We start from the raw sequence: 23,577 nt of genomic DNA, 5'->3' as shown, positions 1-23,577 counted from the left end.
TAGCAGCAGAGAGTGCATCAAATTGGATGGAAGAGAAGGGGTATGAAGTCCCCCCAGATCACCCAAGCTGAGCCTGGTGGTTCTAGTGGTTTCTTGGGGGAACTTGAACACCTGAGGCCCCTCCTGGAAGTGGCTTGGATTGGATATGATCCAGTTTCTTTGATGGGAAGGAGTGTTCCCCTAAACCTCTTTCTTCATGTTCTGTAAGAGATTCTGGGCTCCAGGCTGGAGATGAACTGTTGCATGCTGTGAAATATTTAGATGTGGAAAGTCACAAAGCAACAGCTCAGTAGGTTACTGTTTATTTCCTGCAAAACTGGAGGTCAAGGGGATCAAGAATAATGCCAAGCTAGGATGTCTTCTGGCATAAAATCCAGATGGCACAGCCAAGCTGGGAGGATGGCCTTCTTGGGGGACCTTCTAGAACTCACTAATTCTAGAATTCAGTGATAAAAAAGCCAACATCATCTCTTCTAATCCCTTGGTTTCTGAGGCTGGGTGGGGTTGAACGGAGGATTGGTTGGCAGAGGAGGTGAGGATTTCTGCCCATGTCAATTTCGTGGGAGGTAGTAAGGAATGAGACATGTTGGCAGCTTGCTCCCTGACCTCCGCCGTCTGTCACTGCCAGCCTTGAGGCCTCTCTGGGATCAAGGCTCAAGTGGCATTCTTTCTACTCAGCACCAAGACCTTCTGATTTCAGGGGAATTATTCTGGGATCAAGAAGTTCCTGAGTAGAACTGGTTGGCTCTGTCTTTGGGTTCTGTTACTGGATTAGTTACAGAAGAAACTTCGCTAATTAAAACATCAGGCTGCTGACAAGTCATCCTCTCCTGATCAGACCCCAGCATTCAAGCTTCTCTGTGCCAAAAGGAACTTTCTTAATTTACTCCAGCCCCTGGTTAGTACTAGAGAGAGCAGATAAGCCTGGAATGTGGGTGGCTTCAAGTCTACTTTTGCTATTTTGCTCTCTGACTTTAAATTTATTACCTTATATAAATCATATGAACATTATATTGTTAATGGAATTTAAAAATGCATCTGTGATGCTTCTCCAATATACAAACTGCTTAAAAATCTCTCTTCTATTTTTGTCTGTCTATATACAAATTTCCTGGTTAAAAATCATAATGTAGGCCGGGCGCGGTGGCGCAAGCCTAGCGCTTTGGGAGGCCGAGACGGGTGGATCACAAGGTCAGGAGATCGAGACCATCCTGGCTAACATGGTGAAACCCCGTCTCTACTAAAAAATACAAAAAACTAGCCGGGCGTGGTGGCGGGCACCTGTAGTCCCAGCTACTCGGGAGGCTGAGGCAGGAGAATGGCATAAACCCGGGAGGCAGAGCTTGCAGTGAGCTGAGATCTGGCCACTGCACTCCAGCCTGGGCCACAGAGCGAGACTCCGTCTCAAAAAAAAAAAAAAAAAAATCATAATGTAAATACAGTTTTGATTTTGCTTCTTTCATCTAACACAACCCAGTTTCCCATGCTACTAGGCAGTCTTCCTAGTTAATTAAAAAACCTAAAGTTCACTTCTACCACTGTAAAGAAGTCATACTTATTATTGAGAAAATGAAAATACAAAGCAGTTGAAAGGGGAAAATAAATCCCTCACTCATAGTCCCAACTCTTAAGAGAAACCATTATTAACATTTGGCATTTCTCAATTTGAGTTTTTTTCTGTGCACATTGTTGTAGGGTAAATGCAGCTGATAGCAGTAACTTAATTGTGTCAGAGAGAGCTTCGCTCTCTATCTGGGCACACACAAGCTTGCACAATGTCAGCAGGGCAATTATGCCTTTTACAGACCATAGTGGCGTAGGGCCAAGGCATGGCCTTCCCATGTTATGACTGTGATAACAAGTGGAATTATACGTCTGCGCTCTAAACTTGCTGAGTCACTCTGGGTGTTTACCTCGGCCTATCCTTGATGAACATACCTAGTGTTGGCAGCCATGGTGAATCTGGTAAAACCAGCATGTCATTACTTTCCAAGTCTTGTACTTATCTGGGGGACTCCAGTCTGACTCCAGTTTCCTTGCTGCCACTGTCCTTGTTACCATGTTTTCTACGCTTTCTTAAAAGTTCTTTTCTGGCTTCCCAGTAGCCAGAGGATGATGTGGCCTGGTAGCCTCAGGGCTTGGCTGAATGGGACAGGCGTAAGGCCCCTTAGACCTCCACCCCATTGTAGAGAAGGGAGTCTGAGCCTAGGAATGACAGAGTCTCTGGGCCGCGGCTGGTGGCTGTTTTTTCTCCATTGCAAAGCCAGTGTTTGCTTCCTTGTGATGCAGAAAAGGAGCCTAGGAAAGCCCCAGGCTAGGCTAATGGAGTGTAGATTTTTAGCTTTTAAAACTTAGATTCTAGCCTCTTCATTGGTCTCTCTACCATGATGGTTGCTGGGCTGTCAGAGTTTTAAGGTAATAATAGTAACAATAATAGCTGATACTTACATAGTAATTATATGCTCTAGGCACTATCCTAAGCACTGTTTGTTCATTGAACCCTTACAGCAACTTTATGAGAAAGCTATTAGTATCATCCCCATTTTATAAATGGGTAAACTGAGGCATAGAGCAGCTAAGTGGCTTGTCCAGTGTTCCACAGTAAAATATGGAAGAACCAGGATTCAAACCCAGGCAATCTGTATTCAGAGCTCTTATAACTGCTATGCTTTAGTGTGTCTTATTGAACCTGGAGGTAACCTGAAGATGAGGCTTCACTCTAAAAGTGGCCAGTGGAAGGACAGGCCAATTGCCTGTGTGTAGTGCTCTGGGGTTCATAAACCAGTCCAGGCACACTGTGTCCTGTTTTGACATTGCCCTGCACACTACGAGCATTTATTCAGCACCTGCAGTGTGCTCTGCACCGTGGGAGCATGGTCTGGCATGGGTCTCTGCTGGATATGCATTTTTAAGTGTTCCCCAAGTTCACTTCTTTCTGGCTCTGGGGAGAGGGGATGTTTGGGGCCAGAAGCGCGAGTTCCTGCTGTGTCTAGATGTCAGGTCTAGATGTGTCCAGGGTCAGGTTCCAGCTCAGGCTGAGGTCTGAAGGGAGTGGCTGGATGAGCAGAAAGAACACTCGGAATCTGCAGACAGGTGAAAGATGATTTTATTCAGCAGCAGCTCTCAGCAGCAGCTTACTCTCACACCATCTGCCCTGTCTCAGCTGCTAAGTCTGTTGGCTCCCACACACAGCTGCGCTGGCTCTCCCTTGCCTTCAGGGTCAGCAGCTTAACTCTTTCCCTCTGGACACAAGCCATTTCCTGGCTCCATGTCCATCTGCAGACGGTCATTCTCTCTTACAGGGGACAGTAGCTTCGCTCTCTCTCTGGGCACACACAAGCTTGCACAATGTCAGCAGGGCAATTATGCCTTTTACAGACCATAGTGGCGTAGGGCCAAGGCATGGCCTTCCCATGTTATGACTGTGATAACAAGTGGAATTATACGTCTGCGCTCTAAACTTGCTGAGTCACTCTGGGTGTTTACCTCGGCCTATCCTTGACCAAAGCCCAGCCATGTTCCTTACATTAGAGAATGTTCTAGACTGAGCATTGTGGGAAGTGACCGAGGAGGAAGAAGTCCTTGTCTTCAAATCTGAGCCCAGGTAAATGATGGGGGTGGGACAAATAGAAACACCTGGAAACAAACAGGTGCAATTCATATGAAAACCTATTCTTATGCAACTGACAGCTTTACCAATGCACCCTGAGACCTTATCTTGCTAATTGCAATATTCTAGAAACTGGCATCTCATTTATCTCCCAGGACAAATTATTTTAAAGCCTCTTGATGGGTGGATGGAGCTTTTGCAAACAGCAGAGATGTACCTGGGTACATTTTCTCCTCTGTATCCCTCAGGAGGAGAGCAAGGGAAGCAGGGACGAGGTCTTAGCTAAACTTTTGCCTGATGAGAAAAACAAAGCACTGAGTGTACCTCTCCAGGGATGCAGGGGCTCTGTGCTGAGGTATTGAAGGAACTTGGAAAAGGTGAGTCTGGAAAGACTTCCTCGTGCAGAGCTCTAAAAACTCTGTCCCTTGCAAGGAGAAGTCTGGCCTTGAGATGGTTGGCTCCTGGGTCCCAGGATACACGTGCTGGGACTGCTATGTTAACACCACACAGGCCACCCACCCTCACCTCCCTGACAGGTGCAGGCAAACCCCAAAGCCACATCTCTGAAAAGTGCATTTTGTTACTTGCCCCACCTGCTACTGAATTAAGCTGTGACTACTGTGGTTGCAAAATGCTGGGAGCTTGGCGTGCCGATTTCTCTGCAGTCCACAAAGAGAAGGTTCTGATGATGGTGTGGATTTCTCAGCTTAGCATACCTTTCTAGGACAGCCCCATTTTTCTCACCTTGTGTGTCTTTGTGAGAAATGCAGCTCTTCAAGCTTAATAGTTTGAGAAACCAGGAGGTATCAGCTAGAATGGAGAGGAACGAGCGGCTTCTAAATTCAGTAGATATGGGGTCCTGCTGCAGTCGACTTCAGGAATATGAAGGAGCCAGAGAGCTTCTTTATTTCAGAAACGTCCCCACCCCGTTTGCTTGTGTTTTCACCATTAGTGGCTCATCTCTGTAATAAACACTCATACTATTTCAGTTCTTTCAAGATACGAAGGGGGTGGTGCTCAGTCCCCAGAGCTTTACCCATGGGCATGGCTGGGCAGCCAGGGAGCTGTGCCTCGCAGCTGGGTGTGGCTGGGTGGTTGGTGGAGCTGGGATTGGGGGCAGGGGCACTGGGACAATTTTTTAAAAAAGGGTTAAAATCCCTCTTTCCCTAAACCTCCTGAAAGACATATTGGGGTATATAGATGATAAACTTAGCCATCTTTGCAAGTATATTCATGCTGGATCTGGGACTCAGACCACCTGGAGTTTACAAGTAAGGAAGAAATCAGGCCTGGGCAGTGAGGTCATACATAAACCATTGATGATAATACGTGCTCCTCAACCCACAAACTCCCTCCTCTGACCCTGCCAGAGTCAGCCAGGTGCTTCTGCTCTGGATAGGAGGACCAAGCATCCTGGGTTCCCGGGACTCGAGACTGACAGTGCTGAAATGGGGAGAGCCTGGGCCCACCAGGACCAGTCGGTCACCCTGGCTTCAGATCTGCAGGTTCTTGGTTACAAGAGCACAGTGCTTCTCACCTGGTGTCAGGGTTCATGTCTAAGCGTCTGTCTGCTTGTCAGAGGAGCCTCTTGAGGGGGATGGGAGTACTGGGTTTTACTTGGCTTCTAGCTCCGTGCCTATTACATAGATGATATCAGTATGTGTTCCGTGCAGAAATAAACCACCACTGGCTGTGGGTACATCTTGGTGGTTAAAGCACAAATTCAGGCTTTGAGAAGAGCTATACTTTCTGAATTTTAATCCTAACCCTTTACTCACCTTTGTGTAATCATGGCTCAGTGATTCCATTTCCCATAAAACAATATCTGTATATCCATCCATCCATCTCTATTATCTATCTTCTATCTATTCATCCTCCAATATCTTCTCTCCAACATCCATCCATCCATCCATTCATCTTCTATCATCTACCTACCTACCTACCTATCTACCTACTTTATTTTGTCCCAAAACTCATGGCAATTTTGAGATGCAGAGGCAATATGAATCAGATTTGTGGGAATAAATGAGGCCTGTCTTGGAGCCAGTTTAGCTATTTCAGGCCACTGATTCTTTCCCAAACACGCTACATACATTCACTTTAAGTGGCCCTTTTGTGACCTGGAAAAATTAATTCAGCTCCCCCAAAGGCCTCATCCCCATGCAGGCACTGTAGGTATGTGGCCCTACAAACCCCTAGTGCTGTCACTCAGCCCCCAGCAGTGTGGCCACTGACATCCCCCATCTCTTTCAGACAACCTTTGCCTTCTACCAGCATTTGCTGGGCAGGTGCATTTCCTGAGTGGCCGTGCAGTGCTGGATGTCACCGATCGCCTGGCAGGTGAGCACCCCCAGCCCCACCCCACCCAGCCTCCCGGTTGATTTCTGTTCTCTCCTGGCCTGTGGTTGAACCATTCACCCAGTTATCTTAGACCTGAAATAATTCCCCCCAATCATTTAAAATTTTGATAATCTTTTTTTTGTGTGTGTGTGTATGACAATCTCCATATTGCCAGAAGACAATCTTTGTTTTGATCAAAATTAGGTAGGTTTGTACAAAAGCAAAAGTGTTTCTAAAAAACTGTTAAAGGTTGAATCCTCCTAATCAGAAAATTAGAAATGCTCCAAAATCTGAAACTTTTTGAGTGCTGACATGACATTAAAAGAAAATGTACATTGGGGCAATTCCGATTTCAGATTTTTGGATTAGGGATGTAGAACTGGTAAGTATCATGAAAACATTCCAAAATCAGAAAAAAATCTGAAATACTTCTGGTACAGAACATTTTAGATAAGAGACACTCAACCTGTGTGCGTTTCTTCCTCCTTGCAAACAAGGCTGCTTCTAGCCTATAGAGTACCTTTGTGTGAGTCAGAAAAAGCCTCCCTTTACAGATAGACACTGCCTAGTGGGTGCATATGGCTTGGTCAGTTGACAGCACCATCAAGGGAATTAGAAAAAGTTGCCATGTGCAGCCTTTAGCATATGCAGCCTGGCAAGCAGGCACCGGCTGGGTTTCAACCCCACAGGACCCCTTGGCCGGTGCTGGGACTGTATTATGTGGAGACAGGGCCTTGGCCTGAATCTACTCAAGCCTTGCTCAAGCTCCAGCTAACGAAGGGTTACTCCAATCCTGTTTCTGCTTTGAGTCTACAGTAGAAGTCCAACTGACTTCATTCCAGGGCTGAAATCTGTTCTTGTGATCCTTGAGGTGGCAACACAGAAAGGACACAGGCTTAGGTGTCCACGCACCCATCTGCCACCACCAACCCTGACCTTGGGCAGGTTACTTATCTTGGTTTCATGATCATTTTTGCTTGCACAAAGCCTCCTCCCTTGCCTTGGGAAGGTCCCATCTAGGGAGGGGGACAGAGTCCCAGTGACAGTAGTGGCCCAGAGCTGTCACTGCTGCTCTAGGATGTGCCCCCTTCCTCCCACCCCCAGCTCTATGCATTGGATCATTGAATCCTCATGACTACCCCCCAGGGTGATGTAGATTCCACTTGGTGGAGAAAAGGAGAACGGAGCTCAGAAAAGTGAAATGCACAAGGTCCCTTGGTGAGGAACCCAGGATGTATCCTGGGAGCCTGGCTGCAGAGCCAAGCCCCTAACCCTGTGCTGTGCTGCTTCCCCCTGACACTGCCTCCTGGGTGCCTGCATGCACCCTCCACACAGAGGCCAGTCTCTCAGTCTCTTGCCCTGCCCACACGTGGCTGCCCTGCCCGGAAAGCCTTCTCCATTCTTCTTCCTCTACCTGGGGGATGCCTGCTTGGCTCTGGCATTACCTTCTTCCCGTGTACTTCTCAAGACTGCATCCCACATAGTATCACTGGTCTCTCTGCTGCCCTCACCTCCTAGACCAGCTGTGAGCATTCAGAGACGGGCCCAGCACATGCTGCATGGCTGAGGACCTCGACGCTAGTTGCCCTTTCAGTTTCTCCCCTGCCCCATCTCTGGCTCCTGGCCTTGCCTCTGTGTGGGTTCTATCCTTCCAGCATTCCTGGAGTGGCCTCTTACCTTACGGGAAGGCAGGTGCGAGTGAGGCAGGGCCGGCTGCAGGTGAGCTGGGGGAGAACAGGGTAGGTAAGTAAGATGGTCCTAGACACAGAACCCTTTGCCATTGCTCAAAATCAGCATTTTCTGATTTCCCTGTCCTTGTCTGGGTAATTTACAGGGCCCAGAGGTGGGCAAGTATCTTCACCTTATCCACTTACTGTAATTTTTTCTTGTCTATTTTCAAGAGACCTCAAAAGCAAGAGCTTCTCCGTAGGTCGTCTGTTAACTCCGTGTCCACCAGGAACAGAGAAGAAAACTTTTATTGACACAGGCGAGGACTAATAATAGCACAGCTTAATAGGAGTAAATCTTCTGCTAATTACTTCAGCTGCTTCTAAGCTTGAGTTTAATGGGGTTTGCTCCCTCATGCTGGCCCCCAGAAGGGCCTTGCCATCTTTGCCAGCTTAAGAGTCAACACCTGCCAGCCAGGGGACTGCCACATCCTTGAACCTGGGGAATGTGGCTCTGAAGTAGCCCGAGTTCAATCAGCCAAGACGTGAGCGGAGAGGGTGGCGTGAGCTGTGGAACTGAGTTTGGGTGGGGACTGCTGCTCTTCCCGTGGAGTGAACCTCCTGGGGGCTGAGGTATAAACACGCCTCACTCTGTGGAAGAGAATTCAAGGAGCAGGAGTGGATAAAATGTAGCAGGATGGGGAAGGGGGCTCCGCTGGGGGCAGGTGGAGCCTCCAGCCTTTGGTGGGGGGGTGTGGAGGGTGCGTGCCTGGGTTTGGTTCTTGAGATAGTTCTTGCTTTTCCCTGCTGTATTAGCCTGTTCTCATGCTGCTGAGAAAGACATGCCCAAGACTGGGTGATTTATAAAGAAAAAGAGGTTTAATGGATGAACAGTTCCATGTTGCTGTGGAGGCCTCACAATCATGCCACTCATCTTACATGGAGGCAAGGAAGACAGAATTTGTGCAGGAAAATTCCCCCTTATAACCTTATAAAACCATCAGATCTCATGAGACTTACTATCGTGAGAACTGCACTGGAAAGACCTGCCCCCCTGATTCAATTACTTCCTACCAGCTCCCTCCCATGACACCTAGGAATTGTGGGAGCTACAATTCAAGATGAGATTTGGGTGGGGACATGGCCAAACCACATCACCCCCCATTAAAAGAATTGTGTTAAAATACACAACAAAATGTACCACCCTAACCATTTTTAGGTGTACAGTTCAATGGTAGTAGGTGTCCATGATTTTTGCAGTCATCTTCAGAACTCTCACCTTGTAAAACAGAAACTATGTCCCCATTAGACACTAGCTCCCCATTTCTGTCTTCCCCAGTCCCTGGCAACCACCATCTACTTTCTGTCTCTATGATTTTGGCTATTCTAGGTATGTCATATAAATGGAATTATACAGTTTATCTTGTTGTGTCTGGCTTAATTCACACAGCAGAATGTCCTCGAGATTTATCCATGTTGTAGCAGGTGTCAGAATTTCCTTTTTTTTTTTTTTTTGAGAGAGAGATTCTCGTTTTGTCACCCAGGCTGGAGTGCAGTGACGAGATCTCAGCTCACTGCAACCTCTGTCTCCCAGGTGCAAGTCATTCTCATGCTTCAGGCTCCCGAGTAGCTGGGATTACACGCGCCCACCATAACACCCAGCTAATTTTTTGTTGTTGTTGTTTTTTAAGACAGAGTCTTGCTCTGTTACCTGTTCTCTTCCCACTCAGCCTGGAGTGCAGTGGCATGATCTCGGCTCGCTGCTACCCCTGCCTCCTGGGTCCCAGTTCAAGCAATTCTCCTTCCTCAACCTCCCATGTAGCTGGGATTACAGGCACGTACCACCATGCCCAGCTAATTTTTTCTTTCTTTCTTTCTTTTTTTTTTTTTTTTTTTAGTAGAGATGGGGTTTCTCCATGTTGGCCAGGCTGGTCTTGAACTCCTGACCTCGTGATCCACCCGCCTCGGCCTCCCAAAGTGCTGGGATTACAGGTGTGAGCCACCATGCCCGGCCTCATTTTTGTATTTTTAGTAGAGACAGGGTTTTGCCATGTTGGCCAGGCTGGTCTTGAACTCTTGACCTCAAGTGATCCACCCACCTAGGCCCCCCAAAGTGCTGGGATTATAGTCCTGAGCCACAGCACTTTGGCCAGAATTCCTTTCCTTTTGAAGGCTGAATAACATTCCATTAAATGTACATACCACATTTTGTTTATCCATTCCTCAATGGACACTTGGCTGCTTCTGCCTTTTGGCAATTGTGAAAAAGGTTGGTACAAACACGGGCATACAAATCTCTGTGTTCTCACCTATTTTTGCAGGTGAGATTCCATGGGGATTGAGGACACCTTTGAGTTACTGTTATTCAGTGCAGGTAGCTACTCAGGGTCATTCATTTTCTTGTGGTTCCCTCTCACTGTCCCCCTTCTAGGTTCCCCTCATCTCCTACCCTGGGGCTGACAGGGACTGCTTTCCTGTCACCTGTTTTCTTCCCACTCAGCCTGTTTCAAGCACAGGGAACAGTACTCTCAACTCTTTCCAACCAGTGTACCTCTTCACTCCACTTTATAAAGCTCCTCCAAGCCCTTTCCTCCAGGATCTTTTCCTGGGGAATGCTGGGGTGACCCACAGGGTACAGTCCTGCCCTTCCAGTTATCAGGACCACCTTCACCTCTGAGGGAACTGTGACCCTTGGAGGTTCCCTGTAAGAGCCCCGAGGGTGCTGCCTCAAAGCCAAGATTCCTTGAGAAATGTCACCAAGAGAGTGTCAGTCTCACCAGAGGGTGGTCCAGGGCATCTTCCCTGGTTCCTCATTATTCCAGGCTGGCTTTGAAATCAGAGGGCCCCGTGGGGCTCTCAGGGGAAGATATCCTAGGGGATTAGATGATGTGGTCCTGGTGAAGGAAGGACAAATTGCAGTTTCATGAAAAATAAAACATGGTGGCTCACACCTATAATCCCAGCACTTTGGGAGGTCAAGATGGGCAGATTGTTTGAGACCAGGAGTTCAAGACCAGCCTGGTTAACATAATGAGACCCCCATCTCTACAAAAAAGTAAAAAAAAAAATTAACTGAGCGTGGAGGTGCATGCCTGTGGTCCCAGCTGTTGGGGAGGCTGAGGCAGGAGAATCACTTGAGCTCAGGAGGTTAAGGCTGCAGTGAACCATGATTGTGCCACTGTACTCCAGCCTGGGTGACAGAGCAAGACACTGTCTCAATAAATAAATAAAACAAAAAATAAAGCTCCAGGTCAGCCTCTGAAATATGTAATCCCTAGAAATTTGGGGACAGCGTGAGGTAGAAAGAGTGTGGACTTTGGAGTCCAGGCAGATTTGGCCTTTGTCCTCTGCTTTGCCCTTTGCCTTGATTTGAGTCTTGCTTTCCTCCTCTGGAAAACGGACAAGCATCCTGCCTCTCGGGGGTGCTATGAGCATGAAATGCAGCTGTGATGTGAAGCTCTGAGCCCTGGGCTCAGGTAGTTTCCAGAATATGGAAACTGTTTTCCACAGAATTCCCGGCCCACAAAATCCATAAAGCACTGCTGTTGGTGGTGTTTGCCTGCTCCAGCACTTATCCTTCGGCAGGATGATGGGCAGAGCACGTGAATCGCAAAGCCAGCTTCATTAGTGCTAATGCTCTTAGGATAATGCGGCCACAACTGAAGGCCCGAGCAGCCCTTCTGGGGACCCAGGAGAGCCCTTGATGTGGTTTTGATATGGCCACAGCCCTGGCATTTACTCAGATGATGAAGAGCTTGTTGGCAGATTGAGCTGGCTTCTGGGTTTTCTGGGGTTTAGAGAGGGTTGGGGGGCTGGGCGCGGTGGCTTAAGCCTGTAATCCCACCACTTTGGGAGGCCGAGACGGGCGGATCACAGGGTCAGGAGATCGAGACCATCCTGGCTAACATGGTGAAACCCCGTCTCTACTAAAAAATACAAAAAACTAGCCGGGCGAGGTGGCGGGCGCCTGTAGTCCCAGCTACTCGGGAGGCTGAGGCAGGAGAATGGCGTGAACCCGGGAGGCGGAGCTTGCAGTGAGCTGAGATGCGGCCATAGCACTCCAGCCCGGGCGACAGAGCAAGACTCCGTCTCAAAAAAAAAAAAAAAAAAAAAAAAAAGAGAGGGTTGGGGGCCTTGGGATACCAGATTTGGGGGCTCATCACTGGAATGGTCTGTGTAGAGCTTGCTGGTTCACAAGCACGTTCATGCCTCTGCTGCTGGTCTTGTCCTGAGGTTTGGCATCCGGGCACCCGGGAGGCTGTGCTAGGCTTCTCCCCTCCCAGCTGTCTCGTCTGCCAGCATGCTTCATGCGAGAGGGTCTGGATTTCCCTCTCCAGTAGTTTTTCTCTGTATTTGTGTGGACTTCCATAGGTAGTGATGTGGATAAATGCAGTATTACTATAGTTACTATTTGTCACCTGCCTGCCTACAGGTAGGCACTTTATGTATATTTATTATCGAATTTCTAACAGACTTGAGAGGTTGGTTCAGCATTTTTATCCTTACTTTATGGGTTTGGAAAAGGCTCAGAAAGGTCAGGTGGCTTCCTCAGGCTGACACAGCTGATGGGGACAGGATTGTAACCAGGTGTCCCTACCTCTTTCCTGTTCCCTGGGCTGGAGGAACCATTATGATTGTCAGAGATTCTGCATATTTCTGCCTTTGCGTGCCCCTTTCTCCATAAAACTTTAAAAAATTATAGTTTCTGACTGGTTGGTGTAAGCACAGATATAAATCAACTGGATATATTCATATATTTTCTACTAATGTTAAAAGAAACTAACACATTTTCGTAGGCCCCTAAATGTGTCATGATCCTTAGGTACTGCACCTGCTGGGTTGCCAGCCCTTTGGGGGACAAAGTTGGTGTCCCAAGAGAGGGAAGTGGGAGAGGGAGAGAGTGCCTGGCTCAAGTGACTCTCCTTTTCTGCCTGACAGTGCTGGTGGCCTCAGTTTACCCCCAGAAGCCTCAAGCTGTAGAGCGGCATGTCCTTCCCATCCTCTGGCACTTCCTGAACACCACCACCGGGAATGGCACCCTGCCTGGACCCAGCGGGAACATCCGCGGGGTGGTGAGCCGGCTGTCCAGGAGCCTCCAGGAGCACATGGGCCCCCGCCTACTGGACTTCCCCGCCAGCCGACCAAAGCACGTCCTCAAGACGCTCCAGGAACTCTTAGACTCAGAGTCCTTGGAAGGCAGCCACAAGGCCACTAACAGAGGGGTGGCCCCTGACAGCAAGACAACTGGCAGCTCATGCCCTTTTCAGCTGGATTAAAGATGGATCTGAAATGGGCAATTATTATTTTTTATCTTATTTTTGTGATGGAATATTCTCCTGGTTACTTTCCCCTTTAGAGTTCCAGATGTACATGGTTTATTTTGAAGTAGAAATAAAATAATTACTTATTTTCCTAAGGTTTTATTTTGTACTTTTTTTAATCACAGAGAATTTTCCAGTAACTAGGTTTGTGATGAACAAAATGAAATGTGACAGCAGCAAAACCAGTTGCAGACAATGTTAAGAGTTAGGAAGAAAAAGGGTAGCACAGCTCTGCAAGCTGCAGCCCGCTGGAGACGATAGTTGTCCATCTGTGAGTTGCTGGGCAAGCCCTCCCGAAACCCGCAGCCCGAGGTGGTCATGGAATCCAGTCAATTTTTTGGGCCTGATTGGAGGTGAGTGTAACAAATGTGTTCTGGGACATCGTGTTCTGCCCTGCAAAAGCTGCAGCGCGCGTCTGTTGGTCCTGTGGGAACCTTCTGATGGGATCTGCGAAGCTTATCAAAAGACAAGGGGAATTTGAGATTTGCATCACTAAAAGCCTTCTCTAGAAGTTGGAGTTCTGGCTAGTTCTGAAGAGGACTAGACAATACTTTGCCATCGAAACACCCTAAATGGAGATGCATGCAGAGCGTAAGGTGCTGCTGGTATGCAGATGCTGCCGAGTCTCCGAAACTGCACAGGCTGCGATTGTGGGCCACATCAGAAGCCTGGAGGGGCGTGTGGGCACAGCACAGGCCAGGACTTATGGAATCAGGGAAGGTGTTGGCCCCTGGGGGAGCAGCCAGTGAAATGGGGTCCTGGCAGTTGGAGAGGGAAGTCTGGGGCTCAGGCTCTGGACACATTAGGTAGGAGTGGCTCTGCCTTGGCTGGGGCCAGTGTCAGGTTAACAACTGTGTGACCAGAAAGAATTACAGCTAAGGCCATGACCTCAAATGCATAGGCAAGGCAGGCCTGGTAAGACAAAGGCTGAAGGGGCAGCATCCCAGCTCTCGCAGGGGAACCCAGCCTGTAGCCATGTGCTGGGGCAGATGCAGACGACCAAGGCCCTGAGGGCCCAGCCTCATCATGCCAGCAAGTTTTCTGGCAGACACCCGCCTCCCCTGTCCTCCTCCAGTAGAACCTCTTTCCACTGTCACCTGCCCCCTAGACCTAACATCCATTCCACATCCCTGTTCTGAGCCTCTCCTGGGGAGTCTGGCTCTGGAAAGCCCCGAATCTACTCCCTTATGTATTTCCAGACCCTGCCAGGCTGAGGAAGCCACTTTCCCATCTTGCCTGTGTGGCAGGTGTAGTTAGGCCGGCTCCTCCTTAAGCCCCGGGGTGAGGTTGGGCATGCAAGTCATCCCGAGCCTTGGGCTTGTCATAGGCGGCTTAAGAGTGACTTTGGGTAATTCTAGTCCAGTGAGCTGCTTCTCACCTGATTGTGACCCCAGCAGGGGCTTCCCTGCGACCATCTAGCTCTTTGTTGATTCTGACTGAACCAGGTTAAAGGTCTGCTAGACAGGCAGCCCTCCAAAAATGCCCAAGAGGCTGACAGTAAATGTTTTAAGTGTTGCACAATTTAATGAATTGCGTTTGCCTGTCATCTGAGCAAATGTTTTTGGTTAGGTGAGGAGACTTGCATTTTCTGCTTTTATCCTAGAATGTATGAGAACATTTCAGGATTTTTTAGATCCCTAGGAGGCCAGGGATATAGAGTCTGGCGGGGATTTTGACGGCAGAAATGAAGCTCAGCAGCACTGTCCTGTCTTCCTGCCTTCCATGTCTGTTCTCACACAGGAAGTTTCCCATCCCTGGGACCTCCACCCACTCTCAGGGGCGGAGGCGTTGAAAACAGCTGAAAACACTGGAAAAGTGCAGAATACATCTTTGCACTGTTCTTTTCCCTCATTAGTTCAGGTTTTATTCATCACACCTGTGGCGTGACGCTGCTGGGAGGCACTGGGTGGCTCCGGTGTACCTTGGGAAATTTCCATCTCCAAAGATTTCCTTACCTCATTACTTTGAAAACGAAGGGAAGACAGCATGTTGGTAACCTGGCCCTGGGCCTGTTGGGAATACCTGTGGGAATCTAATGGGACGGCCTGTCATGGGAAATGAAGATTGTCCTGAGAGCTGGGGCTGGAGCTGAGCCCACACATCCTTTGCTTGGCTTTGTGTGCGGCCAGGAACTCCACTTACATGAAATGCTCTTGGGGGTGGGAATACAGCCTCTAATGATGGAAGATTCTCTCTCTGTCTCTCTCTCCATGTAACAAAAAATGCAGGTTCAGTCACTCACTGCTTGCAGACTCCAATGAACAAAAGGGAGGCCTGGTATAAAGAAACTGACTTTTTATTCCAAAACTAGTTTAGGGGAAGAAGCTGCCTTGAAGGGTACTGAGTCGTTTTTGGAGCAGAAAGCGGTCACTTTTAAAGCGGGGGGTGGGGTGCTGGCACGAATGGCATGCAGGAGAGGAAGCAGGCAGGTGGGGAGTCCACATACTCGCTTTGATGACTTATGTAACGGGTGGTCGAGTTGGCATCTTTGTGGGCAGAACAAGGTTGTAAAGGTGGCTGAAACTCTTTAGGTGGGAGGGAGTTTTGTAGTGGGCATACTTTGGGTTATTAATTGACTGTTGTGTCTCCAGGCAGTTTCCTGGTGGGTGCAAGTTCCGCTCTGGAGCTTCTAAGCACACAGTTAGATGAAACTGCCCTGTAGGGAGAGTCTGGTGAAAGAGGTAAAAGGTTACAGTTGCATTTCTAAAGAGCTAAGTAGGAAGTGGGGAACAAGGGGAAATGGGGAAAAGAGAAGAGAAATAATTTTAAAAACTCGTTTTCTTTCTTAGAAAAATGGGTGTACTCGGTTTAGAGTGAGACTCAGACTGAAGACTTGTCTGAGAGCTATAACTGCCAGGACTCCCTTTTACATCAGGTAGAATTTTCTGAGATTTTAGGAAACTTTTCCTATTGGTCCCATTATGGCAGGCCAGGTCTCACTAGTGCAGACCTCCATAACAACCGTTTCAATACGGACCGAATGGTTAAGTTAAACATGAAAAGCTGAGAGAGCTGGTGCCCTTATACAAAGGCTGGACTGTAACAAAAGCCCACCAAGAGTTTTGCCTAGGCCTTTCCTGGGCCTTGAAGCATGATGAGATAATGAGGAATTCTTAGTGGGACCCGTTTAGGATTAAACAAGTTTTACTAGGGGTCCGAAGAAACTCCCCAGGCCTCCACAAACAAGTTTATTCGGGGTCTGAAGGAACTCCCCAACCTCCATGATTTAGCAGGAGACAAGATAAGGGTAATCACCCCAGCACCTGGACCCATTTAGATTAAGTAAATTTATTGAGGCTCCAGAGGAAGGGCTTTAGGACTTAGATCTTAGCTAAAGATTAAAAGAAGTTAATCACTTATATCTTTAGATGAATGCACACTTACACACAGACATGTAGCTTAGAAGGTATGTAAGCTCTGGAAAACTTTGTAATTTGAGTTGTTCTGGCGATATTTTCCAGGCCTTCTCCCTGTAACCAATTACGGAAATAAACCCTCTTCCTCCCTGGTTCATCTGTATCTTGTTATTGGGCCATGAGAAATAGCAGCCCGACCCTCAGTTTGGTCCAGGAACAAAATCTCTCATTCTGTTTTCTCCTCCCTTTATTATCTCCTACCTTCTGAGTTAGTAAATGTTTTTCTCCTCTCATTGTGCTTCAGAATAATCTGGCAAGACTTAAAAAATACTGAGGTCTACCCCCACCCCACAGGGATTTTGATTCACTTGGTCTGAGGTGAGGCCTAGGCAGCTGTATTTTTTCTTTTAACTCCAGGTGATTCTAATGGCTGGGCGAATTCAAAAACCACAATAAAAAATCCGATAAAAAAGGAAACTATCCATGGCTTAGGCCCTGTGGGCTCCTGGCCTGTCAGCTCCCCTTACCTCACAGCCCTAGAGTATTCTGGGGTTGACGGCAGAGACTGAGTCCAGGCTCCGGAGTCAGGCCTGTGGCCTGCTGGCGTACGGCTTGGGGCCCATCTGTCAACCTCTCTGATCTTTCCATATCAATCTCGTGTGTGGATGATATCGGTGCTCACCTTCACCTAGCTGTACTGAAGATGAATAAGAACATTCTTATAAGGTACTTGTAAGTACTTATAAGGCCACGAAAACAGGGAGCTATTCTGTTTCAGGCCTGCCATTTCTCCAGCTGTCTTCCCCTTTCTCCATACGCCTTTACAACCATCCCTCCCCACAGAGAAGAAAACCCAGAAGCTCTTCTCTCCTCGCGGCCGTTCCCTCCGTTCCACTCTTCTGACTCTTGAGACTGGAGGGGGGATGATTTGCAGGGAAGCAGAGCGCTTTCTTGCCTGAAGCATTTTCCTTTTATTATAACTTAGTTCTGCCATTAGGGAAAGAAAGGGGGAAATGACCGTTAAGTCTTCTGTTCTCCTTGTAATGGAGGGAGGCAGATGGGGTCCCAGAAAGGGAAGCCGAGAGGAAGAGCCAACCTCCTCATTAAATTCTGCAGTGTTCCAGGTCTGCCATTCTTGACATCTTATAAGGAAGATATTATTTCTTTCATTTCCTGATGAGGAAACTGAGCCTCAGCGATGCTTAACAACCTCAGCTAGTACACAGGAATCACCTGGGAATTTTGGTAAAGCGCAGATTCTGTTTCAGCAGGTCTGGGTGGAGCCTGAGAGTCTGCATTGTTCAATTCCCAGGTGATGTCAGTCCTGTGAGTCTGGCAGGGACCACACTTCGCGGGGTCAGGCCCTAAGACAGCAAGAGAGTGGCTGAAACTTGGGTATGTGTCCAGGCCTGCTTGACTCCCAAGCCCCTGACTTTCTGTTCCAGGATGCTTTATGGCTCTAAGACATTTACCTTCCCTTGGGTCAGTTTGAGCCCTTTGAAAGAACCCACTGAAGCCCCATGGATTTCTGGAGTTAGTCTGGTCCCAGAGTTTTGCTCCCAAAAGCTTCAGGGCAGAGGCTCTGCTTGGTCAGCTCTGATCATTAGGACATTCTGTGAAGACTTGGCCTCTGGTGGGGATAGGATCTGCGGGCACAAATGAAGACTACATGAGAAAAGTGTAGTCTATTCAGAGCTTGCTTTAGCAAGGGAGTCTGCCATGATGACCTGAGTTTTGGCAGAGGCTCATATGCAAGCAGAGGACTGCTGCAGCTTCCTAGTGGAAAAAGGGAAGACTTCAGGTATGCCCTGATTGGAAGCTGTTGGCCTGGGGATGCTGTAGGCACCAAGTGTGGACTGTGGCTTGTTACAGTATCACCCACAGTGATTGTTACAGTACAGATCCCTGGGTTGTACTCCAGACCTACTGAATCAGAGCCTTGATCGCTCACTCTCAAGGTTGAGAACCTGTCACAATCTCAAAGCTTTCAGTGGTTATGAGGTTCCCAGGCTAGCCCACACCTGGGAGTCAGCATCCCTCAATCAGTCTTTACCAAACGTGGTTGATGAAAAGAAGTGCTTGAGGGAGGAGACCGGGAGAGAGAGACAGGAATAAGTGCTTTTTAAAAACTCAGATTCAGTCTCAGCTGTAGATCTGTTACTGTGGGGAAGGCCTGGGAATCTGCAAATTATCAAGCAGCTGATTCTGAAGATCAGGCAGCCTGGGAAGCAGCGTCCTAACTGCCTGCTCCCAGCTAGGTTCCAGACAGCACGGCGGCATCACTGTGCGCACGGGTGCTCCCTGGTGGGTGTTTCTGAGTCAGGGACCTCTTGGGGGCTCAGATTTGGTCCTTATCATTACTGGGGTTTATTCAAGGGGTGTGCTGGTTTCACCATATCCCGTCCCCTGGTGTTTCAGTGAAGCTGGCTATAACATTTGAAGGCTTGGCTTTGTTTTAATCACATCTTTATAATTACCTCTCTGTGGGTTGACAGCTGTTATTAGCATCACCTTGGGTTCTCCTTGAGAATTTTTACATCCTTAAAGTGATCCGGCACTTCTGCAGCTGATGTCAGAAGCCGTTAACTAAACAATCGCTTTAAGATGTCACCAGGTTTTGTAAACATAGCCAATCCTGTCCCTTTCCAAAGGAGGGAAAAAAAAATTGCCAGATAAATAATTTTCATGAAGGCAATTTGTTTCCCAGGGTCTATGTTCTTTTCTGTCTCATCCACTGGTTTTTACTGCTGTGGGGCCCTGGCAATAAAGAGCCGTCTCCAGTAGGAGGCCACGTCTGCTCCTGCCAGTTTTCATCTGGAAGCCCACTTCAGGGTTCATGGCAATGAGAAGCAAAGATTTTTGGAAGATACTTTTCTTTTTTTCTTAATGCTAGCAGCAGTTTGTGTGTGTGTGTTTGTGTGTGTGGCTGGAAAATGAGGGGAGTGGTCGAGGTTCTCAGAGGGAATTTAAAAACGCTTGGAGACCTTGTTTTGAGTTTTCATCCAAGCTAGTTTGAGGAATGGCTAGAATTTCAGCTGAACTTTGGTTAGACAGGAAAAGTAATTTCCTGGGCTAGGTGTGGCAGCTCACACCTGTAATCCCAGCACTTTGAGAGGCTGAGGTGGGAGGATTGCTTGAGTCTGGGAGTTTGAGACCAGCCTGGGCAACAGAGCAAGACCCCATCTCTACAAAAAATAAAAAAAAACATAACTGGGCATGGTGTGGATGCCTGTAGTCCCAGCTAATGAGAAGACTGAGCTTACGAGTTCGAGGCTGCAGTGAACTACAGTGAGCTATGACTGTGTCACTCCAGCCTGGGTGACACTGAGTGAGACCCTGTGTCTTTAAAAAGAAAAATAATTTCCTATTTGTAAATGTTGGAGAAAATGGAGAATTTCTTCCATAGAAAGGTATGCTGTCTCCTTCCAGTACTGCCTCTCTGGAATAATCTAGATCCTGCTTTCCAGGTATTAGGAGGAAGGCTGGCCAGGGTAAGAGGCCTGCTCTGCCCTCACTGGCAATGTGTCTTTGGAGTTAAATATTTGTCTCATGTGTAAAAGGTATTGAAAAAACATTTGCTTTGTCCATCTCATAGAGTCTTTTTTCCCCCTAAAGATTTAATGAAACAATGTAGTAATTGCATTTTGAAAAAGTAGAGCGTTACATACAAAGAAAGGTAGAATTGTTATTAACTGGAGCCTCATCCCACACTGCATGCAAAGCCTGCTGTTTAGCAGTGTTCAGAGTAATTGCTGGCCACTATCTGACTGACTGACAGCCTCATGACTCAACATGGGAAAGACGAGAGATTCAGAGGCTTAATTTGTTTTTTCCATGTGGTGTATTTGACATATGTACTTGCGATTGCAAGCAAACGTTGTAAAGTCTTTTCTCTTCACTTTGAAAGACGTGAAAACCTTCAAAGAAGGAAGTCAATGCTTGCTGAGTTTGACAGCTGTTTTTAAGTTTCTCCAAAGATCAAAACGCAGCTCAGGAATGAGGGGGAAATGATACTGGCTTCTTTTCTCAATCGGGATCTTAAAGTGCGGAGGCAGCAGAGACGAACATTAAAGACCAAATGGCCAGGTTTATGAGTTCCGTTCCCCAAGATGGCTTAAAAAGATGCCTTAGAAAAGACACATTTGCCCCTGTCGTGCAGATGGTGGGATAAGTAGGCTGACATTATCACTGCTTTGCAGATGAAGACACGGGCCCAGAGATGCCAGGTCACAGAGCCAGGGAATGGAGGTGTCACGACTCAGGCTCTGGTGTTCTAAGTCCAACCCTCAGGAGCATGATACTCTCCGGTTCCTGAGAATGAGTGGCCCAGTTACCATACCCCTTGTTTCTTTCTCCTCCTGCTCTCTTCCTCCTCTTTTTCTTTTTCCTCCAGTTTAGGCCAATCAGCTTTATCTATGGCCATTAACTGAGCCCCGCCAGTGCTATCACTGCAGCCAAAACCGATTGCTGCCTCCTGTGCTAGACTTCAAGGGTGTCTGGAATGACAGCGTTCAGAAGCGGGTGACTGGGTCAGTGGAATCCTAGAGCCACCTGATGCAGAGCCCAAGGACTATTCACAAAGTTACTTTCTGAAGTCCAGGAGTGCAATCAAGCCTGCAGTGTCTAGGGTCCTCCATAAAGTTGAATTAGAGTGCTGAGTGAATTAACTATTTGCTCCTCTTCTTGTGCGATGCATTTTTAATTACATTTCATAAAAACGTCTGGATGGATTGATGGAGCTTTATTTAAACCTCAGGTAGGCACGGGGAGTAGACGATAGTGCGGTATAACATGTTCTGTTAATACAGGCTCAGAACACGTGTACTTTATGGCAGTTCAACTGAATGTTTGATGTGGGGCTACTTAAAAATATATTACCTTTGAAAAGACTTCCTTTGAAAGATAGAGTGGGTGCTTTAGCAGCCTGTAAGCCGCCAACCAGATGATCAATTGACAAACACGTCAGCACTTCTAATTCACTGCAGCGGCTCCTCTGATACATGCAAAACACTGGTTTATTTCAGAAAAAGAACATATTTCTCAAAATCCCTTTCATTCACATCATAAGGTTTATGAGGCAAGTCTAGTCTTGTCAATCCTAGGCCCTTCACAATGAAAGAAAAGTCTCCTTGGTCTGTGTGCCCTGTATTTCCTTTCAACATGGATTATTTTAGGCTCTGAACTGGGCATACGATGTGAGGAAGGAAGATAAATCCTGCTTAGAGTAAACGGCAGCTCAGACCCCAGCCGCGGAGGGAGGTTGTATTGCATCTTGAAGATTGTGCTTATACTTGCAAAAAACTATCACTGTTCTGCCGGAATATGATGTTTTCTTTTCTTTTCTCCATGAATCCTTTTGATGGAAGCAGAAAATTGTGTTTTTTTTCCCTGGGGTGGAGCTGTTTACAGTGTCATTAAAGTGTTGGGTAAAGGGCTGGGCTCAGTATCTCCCTCTCCACAGCTCTGGGGCCTTCATGGTCGGGAGGATGAAAGCTGTGCTCCTCCAGGGTGGAGCTGGCCCGAGTAAGAAGATGGGTATGACATGCACCCCTTAGATGGATCTGTGGTGGGTTCCTCCTCCTCTGTATCCCTGACAGTCCTTGGTTTCTAACTCGATGAAGAAAAAGTGTAGATTCCTGCCATGGGTGCTCACGGAAAGCACAGTTGTTCATTCGGGACCCTTCCTGTGTGTTCTCCATGACACTGACCCCTTCAGTGGTGGAATACGCTGCCTGGCTCCTTGCTGCCACCGCAGGGGGCACTTGGCCACACTTTCCACTTTCTACCCAGCCCCTGGACTTTTAAGAAGAGGCCCTTTCCGGAAGGAGGCCTGGGCTGGAGACTCAGCCTTGCTTTCCCTCACAGCTGGTCTGGCTCCACTTCATATCCTGGTTCCAGTAACTAAAATGTTTCTAATTCCTGTGGTTACACCCCCTCATGGTATCCCAGGTTCACTCACTGTGTCCCATTCCAGTCTCCCTGCAGCTGAGGAATAGCTTTGTTTCCTCAGACCTCCAGCAATCCTGCCCCTAAATCCTAGCTCAAGGCAGGGCCCACTTTCTGAACAGTCCTACCTGAAGCCACTTACCTGTGTGCTAACCTCGAAGGCTGCCCACACTGTGTGTCTCCTCACTCAGCTCAGTGCCCAGCTTTCCTTAGGCTCACCCCATGGTCACCCAATGGTCTGCCCAACCATTTAGGGAGAATGCCCAGATATCTGTCGGGCAAGTTTCCTGAGCCTGGTCCATTCTCATGTGCTTATCTCGGCCCCAGCCCTGCCTGGGTGGCTGGACTTCCCTCATTGCCTGCAGCCCAGGGAGCTCCTAAGTGTCCACCCAGCAGTGGGTGTGGCTTGGCTCTAGAATCGCTGGCCTGGGCACTGCCTGAGCACTTCTCTGAGGGCGACAACAGGAGCAAACGTGAGCAGAGCTGTGTGTGTATTTCCAGCAGAGGGTGGGTTGTGGCCCCTCTTGGTAGTTTAATCAGCTGTTCTTTGGGTGCCTTTGAATAATAACTGGACAAGTCGAGGTGGGATTCATTTACTCAGAGTCATAGCCTCTCTCGGGGGAGGTAGCTGGAGTCCCTAGGGACACAGTTTCACAAGTTTTTGAGCCCACAATCTCAGCAAGAATGGGTTTGAGGTCTGTAATTTCCCCAAACTTTAAAAATCCTCTGGAGGATCGTCCCTTAGCCGTACCCCTGTGGGTAAGAATTCTTGTCTTTTGCCAACCCATTGAGCCGGCATTGAATCTCTCAGTTACTGCAAAATCTTTTCTAAACAGAACGTACACCACAGCCTCCAATGGAAACATTCCAAGATCTGCAGCAAATATCTAGTTCATTGGCAGAAGCAGGTTTTTGGCATGAACAACTTTTTCACTTTGATTTCAACTCCAGCAGAAGTTCTTTGCAAGATGACCTGGGAATAAAGTTGGCCAAGAAGCTTCCGAGGGGAGATGGGCGTGTGAGTGCGTATGCCTTACCCACGCTATCTTCTGCGCTCCAGCGCCCACGGCATGTAGAGAATGGGCTGCCTTGTTTGGGAGGCTTGGTTTACCCTACTCGGTCGAGAAGCATGTAATGTGTAGGGCAGTGAGAGCGTTTGCTACACGCTTAGGCCGAGAGGCAGCGTGGCTGGTATTGTGAGCTGTCAGCTTTAGGTTTAAAGCATTGAAACTGAGCTTGGGAAGGAGGAGAGGACAGAGGACAGGTGGGGCTGTGTGTTTTAATCCCAGCTCACTCAGCTTTCTCGTTTTGGGAGCCACATGCTTCTAAACAAAGCT

General features: G+C 48.0%; 1 protein-coding gene and 2 long non-coding RNA genes across 3 annotated transcripts in view; 2 read left to right on the top strand and 1 right to left on the bottom strand.

The window, feature by feature from the left end:
* The window catches only part of TOGARAM2 (TOG array regulator of axonemal microtubules 2), a 54,616-nt gene extending 41,583 nt beyond the window's left edge, over positions 1 to 13,033 (top strand). The window contains exons 18-19 of the mRNA XM_033176161.1: positions 5,864 to 5,950; positions 12,556 to 13,033. Of these exons, the coding sequence (XP_033032052.1) occupies positions 5,864 to 5,950; positions 12,556 to 12,893 (425 nt within the window). The 3' untranslated portion in view covers positions 12,894 to 13,033. The remainder of the gene's footprint in view (positions 1 to 5,863; positions 5,951 to 12,555) is intronic.
* Positions 13,034 to 15,300: 2,267 nt separating this feature from the next.
* On the bottom strand, positions 15,301 to 22,459 carry LOC117063014. Its single transcript, XR_004428670.1, has 3 exons — positions 22,383 to 22,459; positions 16,822 to 16,991; positions 15,301 to 15,607 (listed from the first exon to the last, which is right to left on the bottom strand). It is a non-coding gene; the product is annotated as an uncharacterized LOC117063014 (long non-coding RNA).
* A 220-nt stretch (positions 22,460 to 22,679) lies between these two features.
* LOC117062524 overlaps positions 22,680 to 23,577 on the top strand; it is a 32,828-nt gene continuing 31,930 nt past the window's right edge. The window contains exon 1 of the long non-coding RNA XR_004428417.1: positions 22,680 to 22,747. This is a non-coding gene — a long non-coding RNA (uncharacterized LOC117062524). The remainder of the gene's footprint in view (positions 22,748 to 23,577) is intronic.

This window comes from Trachypithecus francoisi, unplaced genomic scaffold (assembly GCF_009764315.1).
Source record: "Trachypithecus francoisi isolate TF-2019V2 unplaced genomic scaffold, Tfra_2.0 Lachesis_group17, whole genome shotgun sequence".
In the NCBI taxonomy this organism is placed as follows: domain Eukaryota; kingdom Metazoa; phylum Chordata; class Mammalia; order Primates; family Cercopithecidae; genus Trachypithecus; species Trachypithecus francoisi.
The sequence above is the reverse complement of the archived record's forward strand: the minus strand, read 5'-3'. Positions and strand labels throughout refer to the sequence as shown.